Below are 10,162 nucleotides of genomic sequence, written 5' to 3'. Positions count from 1 at the left end.
GGAGATACAAAGAAAGGCTAAAGACAGTCCCTACATTCAAGGAGTACACAATCTAATGCAGGGAGACAACATGCAACTATGTACAAACTATGTACAAACGAACTATATAGAGGAAAAACTGGAGATAATTAACAGAGGGAAGAAACTAGAATTAAGGGAGATGGGAAAATGCTTTCTGTAGAAAGTAGGATTTTAGTTGGGACTTGAAGGAAGCTAGGGAAGCCCAACAATGTGATCATCAGTAAAAAAAAAAAATGCCTAGGAGTGTTGTATAGGAGGACAGCAAAGAGGACATTATAGCTGGTAGAGATCGTGGAAGGGAATAATGTATAAGAATACTAGAAAAGTATGTGGATGCCAAGTTGTGAAGAACTTGAAACTCTAAGAAGATTTTACACTTGTGCCTGGAGGTAACAGATTTTTGTTGCTGTCATTCAGTCATTTCAGTCATGTCTTACTCTATGTGATCCCATTCGAGGTTTTCTTGGCAGAGATACTGGAGTGGTTTGCCATTTCCTTCTCCAGTTCATTTTACAGATGAGGAAATTGGGGCAAACAGGGTTAAGTGACTTGCCCAGGGTTACATAGCTAGTAAGTATCTGAGGCCACATTTGAACTCAGGTCTTCCTGACTCCAGGCTTGGTGCTCTATCCACTGTGGTGCCCCAAGGTAACAGAGAGTCACTAGAATTTATTAAGTAGCAGGGTGATAGGGTAAGACCTGGGCTTTAGGACAATCATTCTGGCAGCTTGGAGGATGGGTTGAAGTGAGGGAGAGGCCAGAGGCAGGGAGACAAAAAGGAGGCTATTGCAATGGTCCAGGAGAGAACTAACTAGAACCTGAAGTATGGATGGTGAGAAGGGGAGGAATTCGGGAGTTGTGGAGTTGGGAGTCTAATGAGAAGCATTTTTAAAATAGATTTGTACAGCACTTTAAAGTTTGTAAAGTGATTTCCTACAAGGTAAGAAGAACAAGTATTTTTCTTATTACTATTAATTATTCCCATTTGACAAACAAGGAAACTGAAAAGTTTAGCGGCTTGCCTGTCGTCACCTTGATAACGAGTGTCTGCTTCTACCAGGGAGGGCTCTTGATTCCAGCCTCCCATTTTAACTACTATGACAAACTGTCATGATATTTGCATATCTCCCTAGGGGAAGAGGCCAGAGACACCCCTGGAGACATCCAGGGCACCCCCCAACCCCAGTCATCCCAGGGCCCTTCTCCTTTATCCTTTCTCTCCCTACAAAAACTGAGCTCTGAGATGGGAGCCCACATTCTCCCCTCCCTCCTGCTCTGGCTCCACCCCACACTCCTTCCATTTCATCCAACCCTAGTCTCAGCCTTAGAGCACAAAGTAAGAATAGCTTTCCCCTACTGCCTTCCTTTCTTGCCCCTAACTATAGCCCCTTTCACTCACACAGGAGGCTGTGGTTTAGTAGTCTTACCCCCTAACCCCCCACCGCAAGGCCCAGCAAGAGAAAGGTGGGGCCACACTAGGAACAACTCAGCAGGACATCCCAGCTGCTACCACAGGAAAAGGACCCAAGCACAGCATGAAGGGGGACTGGCATCCAGCTGGCCTGATCTTGACCGTCATTCTCCTCCAGGGTAAGGACTTTTAAATGGGTGCAGAAAGGAGGAGAGGGATCTTGGGGGAGAGGCCACCCCTGAGGGTGGGGCACATTTGGATCCTCATCACAGCTTAGCCCCAGGGAGGGATACTGGTGGGGCTCAGTTTTCTTGATGTGGTGCCAGGTGGGCATGGGGAGGGGCCATCAGTGAAGGCAGGGGTTATGGAGGACAGAACCTGAGAACAGCAGTCCTTCATGAGGCTTGTGCCGTCCTAGCACCATCCTAGTCTAACAAGGCCAGAGTTCTCAGATGCACTAGAAAGAGAACTCTGAGGCCTCCATCTTGGGCTCAAAACTTACACCAAAAGCTATGGGGCCAGGCGCCCAAAAGGAAGCAAAGAAGAGGCCCTGAACCCAAGGCTAGGGTTGAAATTAAACCTGAGCATGGTTTAATGGAGTTGGGACACTTGGTTTCTAGGTTTGTCTGCACTACATCTTCATCTTTCCTAGCCTTAGGATGACTGCAACAGATTCCAAACTGGCCTCCTCTCTCTGTCTCCCCTCTCTCAAATCCATCCTTCACACAATTGCCTAAATCATTCAGCTGGTGAAAAAGGCTAGCAATGTGACTCCCCCTCCTCTCTTGTCTCTACGATAAAATGCAAAATCTTCAGCTCAGGATGTAAAGCTTTCCATAATTTGGCTCCTGTCTGGTCTACCTTTCCAACCTCATTTCACATGATTCCTCTCCACATACTCTATGCTCCAGCCAAAGAAGCCCACCTTGTTCTCCCTTGCTCTTCCAGTGCCCACCTCTGTACCTATGAAGAGGCTGTCCTCCATTCCTGGAATGTACTCCTTCTCCTGCCCTACCTCTACGGAACTCTAGCTTCCTTCAAAGCTCAGCTCATGGACATCCTTTTATAGGAAGCCTTTCCTAATATTTGCTTCCCCTTCAAATAACCACATATAATCATTGCATTTTTTATCTGACCAATCTTCCTTCTCCCCTCTAGATAGAATGTGAGCTCCTTGAGATCAGGAACTATTTTTTGTTATGTCTTTGTAATCCCCAGCAGATCCAGTGCCTGGCACATAGTAGGCACTTAATCAATGTTTGTTCAGTTGGATTGGAAGGCATTAGAATAATTGATCCTGTCATGTAAAAACATCCAGCTCTAACAGCCTACACTTCCTATATCTGCCTTGCCCAGTGAGCAGAGCTGCATTGGGCACTGGGTATGTAGGCCCAGGAATCTCTGGTGCAGAGCTGAGAGGAAAGTCAACAAGCCATTTTAGCTTTTAACCTTCTGACCCAGAATGAAAAGAAAGGGATCTCAGCTCTTCCAGGAAATGTCCAGGAAAGAAGAAATGGCATGATTAAGGGTTCTGCTTCCCTCTCTTCCATCTATGGGTCACACCTTCCAGAATTAGGCTGGAAGCCAGAAGCCAGAGCTAGAATTTGCTCTTTCTTGGAAGGTGATCCTCATTCCAGATGTTTCTAGTGCTGAGTCTGTACTCTATGTCTGGGACATGTCTACCTCATACAGATAATAATGCAAATCTAGAGATTATTATTGGGTGGCAAGCTCCATACCTGGGATTTCCACTTGAAACAGATCTCTGAGGAGCCATATGAGCATATGCTTATGTGACACATGGTGCCTCACCTTTACATTTTTCAAGTATTATTTCATAGAATATGAAATTTATTTGTATATATGTCATATCCCTCTCTAAAAACTAAAAGACTAAAAGCTCTCTGAGAAGAGGGCTGTCATCTGAACTCTATATCTTCCCCAGGACACAGTAGGTGCTTAATGGATGGAACTTAAATAAATTCTGAAGAGCATCTTGATCCTTTGGCAGATATATACATATCTGGTCCCTAACTCCAATCAGGGTTTCAAGGGCTAAAGATGTGGACTGTATAAAAGCCCCTGAATTCAACTTGGCAATTGAAGTCAAACGTCAGGCTCAATGCCGCCTGTTGCCCTGGTTTTAGATTTGGGCCACCTCAGGACTATCAGAGACATATCTTATTTATCATATCATATCAGAGACATATCTTATTTATACTTCATCCAGATGGTCTTAACCCCACTTTCCTTCTATTTCTTTCTCTCTGCAGGTATTGTGGCCCAGGAAGACCAAGGTAGGAGGAATGTCTTCTTTGTGTCCTCACATACTGTAGGCAAGATCAGACAGTGGAAAGAATGCTTGTTCAGCAGTCAGAAGAGCTGAGTTCAAATCCTATCTCTGATAATTACTACTTATGTGACCTTGAACAAGTCCCTCAGCCTCCCTGGACCTTAGTTTCCTCCTCTGTAAAATGAGGGGCTAGGTTGCCTCTGAGGTCCCTTCCATCTTCACATCTGTGACCTAGAGAATGATAATAAAATGAATGGGGGAACTTGTTCATCCTAGACCCCTCAGTTTCCAACAATTAGGCTAAGGCTCTGTGAATTCACCTGTTCCTTGTATGATGTGGGCAGATGGGAAGTGAGGAGGAGGCAAGAGAAAAAGGAGAAATGGAAGGAAAAATTGTGTCCCACACACCTCAAAAATGGGAGTCTAGCATTTTCCAGCCATCTTCTCTTGAAAATGGTTATCATATCCTTTAGGAAGGGAACATGTTTTAGAGGTGAAATCAGTCACAAGCACGTGACTTTTCATAACCCAGGAAAAAAGCCAGTGGATTTGGATGATAATCGACAAGATGGGACTGTACAACTAACCTGCAACTTGGAAAGGGAGATTGTCCAGTGGATTGCAGGGGAAGAGGTCCTAAAGGAAACTAAGAAAACATTGAACTTGGGAAGTATCTTCAAGGACCCCCAAAATGTATATTGGTGCAGAAACTCAACAAATGAAACAAGATCCGAAAAGCAGTCTCTCCCACTTCATGTGCATTACAGAAGTACGTAATCTTCTTGCTTTTCCTTTTTATAAGAGTAAGGAAGAAGGTCATGCTGGGCTGGAAAGCTAGAGCTGAGTAGAACTGGGTGTTAACCCCTGGTAGGCAACACTCTGGAGCAGACAGCAGCTCCCTAACTCCCTTAAAGGAAACTATCTAATCCTATTATGCTCTGGCCCTACCTTGGGTACATCCCCCTCTTGGGATGGGACACGGCAGATGTTTCTATAAGCTAAGAGATAGAGGGAGGTTCTATGGGAACACAGACTGTTGACCCGGGGCAAAGGATCTAGACAGTCTGCTTTTCCACAGAGATCTTAAAAGTGATATTCAGTATGTTGTCAGGGGAACATTAAAAGGCAATAAGTGCATTGTCCAATGATCTTTTCCAAGTAGTTCCTAATACTCTACAATGGGACAACCCTGCAGGGCTATCTTATCTAGGACACTTCTCTCTATGAGGAAACAGAAGTTACCAAGGAGAATATTTGCCAATATCTTTTAAAGGTATTTTTCCTTTTCCTCCCTCACAGTGTGCCAAAACTGTATTAAGCTGGATGGAGGCACTCTGTCAGGTTTTATCTTAGCTGAAATCGTCACTGTTTTCTTCCTGGCTGTTGGCGTCTACTTCATCGCAGGGCAAGATGGAGTATGGCAGTCAAGAGGTAAGGGACAGAGTCCCGGTAGACAGGGTAGAACCAACCCATTCCTTTCAGTCTCATAAGTTTCTTGAGTACCTGGAGGTACTCACAGAAAAGTTGTTTGATGCCTTGATCTGGGTGGGCCTGGCTAGGAGTGACTTTTGTCTACGTGGGATGAGAAGAAGGGGGAATATCCCTGGGTTTGCTCGCCTTTCCTGATGTCTGATTCCTACTGACTGTCCCCCTGTCTTCCTTTGCGTAGCTTCGGACAAACAGATTCTGCTGACTAACGACCAGCTTTACCAGGTGAGTAATGGGAGATGATAGAGCCTCTGGTAGGACTAGCTGGGAACAAAGCTTTTAAATTTTGAAGCGAGTGACTCTGAAGGTTCAGCTCAGATCAGGAAATGCTTAGGACATACCAGGAACTTGAGTGTCTTCCCTCTCTTCCCCCCCTTCCCCCCCAGATGAAGGAGTGCTGAGATAAAGAGAAACTTAGGTCAAGGTCCAGGGAAGAAAATTTAAGAGTGATACATGAGGCATCCCAAAAGTCTGGGTGAAGTTTTAAGCTTGAACACATTTTTAACAAGCTTTGAAATACTGTAAGACTTTTGGGACACCCCACACACACACAAAGAGGGAGAGGTTCACAACGGTTGTGTTCTATCCCTCCCTCAGCTCTAGACAGTGCTTTGCACATAGTAGACACTTGGTGAATTAATGAATGAGATGATGTAGGAAACAAGTTGCTGATTTTGTTCTTCCTTCTCAGCCGCTCAGAGACAGAGAAGATGACCAATACAGCCACATTCAAGGGGGTCATCCCCGAAAGAAGTGAGCTCCCAGGCTCAACCTGATGGCGCCCTCCGACTCCCTAAAACCTAGAACCCTTACCTCTGCAATTCTGACTGCTTCTAAATAAGGTTCCGTTTTTCTAGCCTGACTATAACTGTCCATCCTTCCTGATCTCCACTGATGGGGCTCCATTGAGCCCCAGCACAAGCTGTGTGGTTGCACTGATTGAGGCAGGCCCCTTTCCAAAGTGCCAGGGCCACTGTGGATTTTCTTGGTGGCTTGCTGTTAATGGCATTTCAAAAACATGTTCACTGTATGCCTGCAAATTCTTTTCCAGCTGTGCCTGGAACATTCTAGGCATTGAATAAATATGCATTACTAGATTGTTTAGAAGCACTCTGCTCCAGAAGGCAAGGCCTGAAAATGATAAAGGAGAGAGGCCTGGTTTCTTTAAGCAAGCTGTTTCTGTTCTCAATCGGCCAATCCAGACATCGAGGCCAATCTCTGACTTCGGTCTCAAGGCACTTAGGGGCCCCACAAATGATGGAGAGTTGGAGAGAGAGGATATTCTGTCATATCCAAGTCCGGTTTAGCGTGGCCATCTCCCTCCACACAAGGCCGCCTTGAGCCATGTCTCATATACGCCACCTACTGGTAGGTCGTTGTCTGAAAAGGAAAGATGGAAGGGATAGCAAGGGAGGCCTCTCCCATGTGTGACGCTTCGGACTCTTCCACAGTGCTGTATAATAACTTGTATTTACACAGCACTTCAAGGTTTATGAAACATTTTCTAGACAAGGCCTTATTTTATCCTCACAACCATCCTTTCAAGAAGGTAGTACAATTATGATCACTGCCATTCAATGATGAAAAAATCGAAGATCAGAGAATTAATTTCAAAGGATCATAGAACTAGAAACAGATGTTATTTCAGGAGCCATCTAGTCCAATCCTCTCATTTTCTATGTAAAAAACTGGGGCCTATGGAGGTAAAGTGAGTTATTTGCCCAAATTCACATAGAGAGGGGTGGATTTGAACCCATGGCATTGAACTTAGGAGGTGCATCCTGAAGGAAGCTAAGGTTTCTCACAGTAAAGGCAGACCAAGGGAAGTGATTTGCCCATTATCCTATAGCTGTTAGGGGGCAGACTAGGGACTCAGTCTCGGGTCTCCTGACTAAATTTGTGCTCTCCCCACTATAGCCCTGCTGCCTTTTAATAAAAGTTCACATTTACTTAGTACTTGAAGGTCTTCCATTACTCCTTTTGGGCTCTTGCTGGATCATCACCCACCTGCTACCCCCGTCTGTGGGGATACCCCAATGCGCTATCCTAGTCCTTTTCTTTTCTCTCTACATTCTCCATGAGCTCACTATTTCCCAAGATTTCATTTATCACCTACACACACGTGACCTGATATAGAGTAAGTGCTTAATAAATGCTTTTTCATTCTATGCCATATGATTCCCAGACCTATATATCCAGTCCTAGTATCTCTCCTGAACTCTAGTCCCAACATAACTAAAATTACTACTAGTCATTTTGCATTATATGTGCCAAAGGCATTGCAAACTTAAAATATCCAATACAAAACCCATAGCCACCCCTCTTCCCAACTTCTCTGTTTCTGACTAAGGCACTGGCTATATTTCCAATCCTCCAGGTCTTCCTCTTCAGTGGTACAGTGGATAGAGTGCCAGGCGTGGAGTCAGGAAGACCTGAGTTTAAATCCGATGACACTTACTAGCTGTATGATCTGGGCAACCCACTTAACCTCTGTTTGCTTCAGTTTCCTCATCTGTAAAAATGGGGATAACCATTGTACCTACCCCCCAGGACTGTTGTGAGAATCTAATGAGATGTTTATAAGGCACTTAGTACAGTGCCTGGCACATAGTAGGTGCAAAATAAACATTAGGTATTATTAATGATATTATCCTCAAATTCCTGATACTCTCTCATCCCACATAATATATTCAGTTGACAAGTATCATCAGCTTTACCTCAAATAACATCTACCACATCCATTCCTTCCTCTCAGTTCACATAGCCATCACCGTCACCCTAGTTCAGGCCTTCAAAATTCATGTCTGGATTATTAAACAGTTCCTGAACCAGTCCCCACTTCAAGCCTTATCCTTCTCCAATTCATCCTCCACACGGCTACCAAAATAACATTGCTAAAGCGCAGCTCAGCAATGTCACTCCCCTGTTTCATAAGCTCCAGTGGCTCTCTGTCGCCTCTTCCGTTTGGTGTTTTAGCCCTTCACAATCTGGTTCTAACTCATCTTTCCAGGCTTTTTTCCCACACTCTGATATAGCCAGGCTTTCTTACTCTTCCTCACCCATGACTTTCCATCTCTTGTCTCTGTACCTCTGCATAGGCTGTTCGCAATGCCTGGAATTTTATCCCTCTTCACCCGTCTTATAGAATCTCTAACTTTCTTCAAAGCTCAGCTCAAGAGCTACCTCCTATGCGAGACCTTTCCTGATCTAGCGCCGCTCCCCATCTCGTTACTTTTATTTACTTTGTATACATCATGTATCTACTTATATGTACACATGTGTTTCCTCGGAGAATATAAGCTCCTTGAGGGCAATGACTGTTAAATTCTTCTTTGTATCTCAAGTGTTTAAAATACTGTTTAGAATAGTCACGTAGAAGATGTGAGATTGGTTGACTGAGGTAGGTCAATGGGCAAAGTCTTATTATGCCATTTAACAGATGATGAAAAGGACACACAAAAGGTTAAATGACATGTGTAATATCCCAGGATTAACTCTACTCTTTCTAACTAAGTCCAGTGCTTGTCCACATGGCCTCCTAGCTCACTTACCTAGGACTGGGTGATTTATAGCTCTTTTTATAAAACAGAGGCATATGCCTGCCAAGCATCGGGTAAATTCTTCTTTTTTTTTGAGAACCCATTAGGTTTACGTATTGGGATGCACATTAATGATCAGAAGCAGCCCCTGCCCTTCAGAAAACTCATAGCAGAAGGTAATGTCTTAGATTCTCGAACACTTCTACTCCTGAAATTGTAGCACTGAAGTTGCAGCAATCCCTCTTACATATGTCTCCTTGGCACTACTGCCCTAATTCAGGGCCTCTCACCTGGGCAGCTGTAACAGTCTCCTAACTATTTTTCCTGCCTCCAGTCTCCCTGGCTTTGGTCACACAAGTGGCAAAATGATCTTCCGAATTCACAGGTCTACTGTGTCATTCCCCTTCACAATACCCTCAGTGGTCCCCTGTGGCACAAAGGATAGGATAGAAATAACTTCTCAGGATCCTGCACAATCAGGATCCTACCTACCTTTACAATCTTATTTCAGTCTAAATTCCTTCATCTATGCTGCTTCTCACCCCCTCCCCCCTGGACTAGTTCCCTAGTGTTAGGAAGTCCCCGTGAGCAAATTCCTTCTACTGTTATAGACTGGTGGCTACTCTGCTACTTATAGTCTTAGAGCGTTAACTAAAGGACTGAGACCTAAGTGATTTCCCCAGGGTAACGCTGCCAGGGCATCTAGTTGGCACAGTGAATAGAGTGCCAGGTCAGGAGTCAGGAAGACTCATCTTTGTGAGTTCAAATCTGGCCTGAGACACTTACTAGCTGTGTGACCCTGGGCAAGTCACTTGCCCCTGTTTGCCTCAGGTTCCTCATCTGTAAAATGAGCTGGAGAAGGAAATGGCAAACCACCCCAGTATCTTTGCCAAGAAAACCCCAAATGGGGTCACAAAGAGTCAAATACCACTGGGAAAAAAAAAAGCAAACGACAACACTGCCACAATGGATCAGAGGCATAATTTGAACCCAGCTCTTGCTGACTCTGGCTCTCCACCTACAACACTACACAGCCTCTCCACACACTCTATATTCTAGTCCATCTAGACTATTAGTTGATCCCTCTCTTCCCCTGCTTCTATATATTCACACAGGCTGTTCCCCTCACCTGGAAAATTCTCTTTTTTCAAGGCTGAGCTAAGGTACTACGTCCTTCATGAAACCTTCACTGATTCCCCCAGCTGCAAAGTTCTTTTTCCTTCCTCATATTTCTTATAAGCATTTTGTCTAAAACATTATGTAAGTGTCCACAATTATTTTTATTAGTATACTCCTCCCATTTCTTGCCCTTCTTACATCCTGGCTTAAATCATACTTATTTGCATCTTATCCCTCTAAATTATAAAATAACCAAACTCTGGGCTTACATAGGCTGGGCTTAATCTTGGG

The 10,162-nt window shown here is 44.4% G+C and overlaps 1 protein-coding gene across 1 annotated transcript; it reads left to right on the top strand.

The window, feature by feature from the left end:
- The first annotated feature begins 1,359 nt into the window (after positions 1 to 1,359).
- Positions 1,360 to 7,169, top strand: CD3G (CD3g molecule). Its single transcript, XM_036747571.1, has 6 exons — positions 1,360 to 1,611; positions 3,706 to 3,729; positions 4,258 to 4,494; positions 5,025 to 5,156; positions 5,395 to 5,438; positions 5,905 to 7,169. The coding sequence occupies exons 1-6, from the start codon at positions 1,557 to 1,559 to the stop codon at positions 5,968 to 5,970; spliced, it is 558 nt and encodes a 185-aa protein (XP_036603466.1). The 5' UTR covers positions 1,360 to 1,556; the 3' UTR covers positions 5,971 to 7,169.
- Positions 7,170 to 10,162: the final 2,993 nt, after the last annotated feature.

This window comes from Trichosurus vulpecula, chromosome 2 (genome assembly GCF_011100635.1).
Source record: "Trichosurus vulpecula isolate mTriVul1 chromosome 2, mTriVul1.pri, whole genome shotgun sequence".
NCBI lineage: Eukaryota > Metazoa > Chordata > Mammalia > Diprotodontia > Phalangeridae > Trichosurus > Trichosurus vulpecula.
This window is presented reverse-complemented; position numbering and strand designations above follow the sequence as displayed.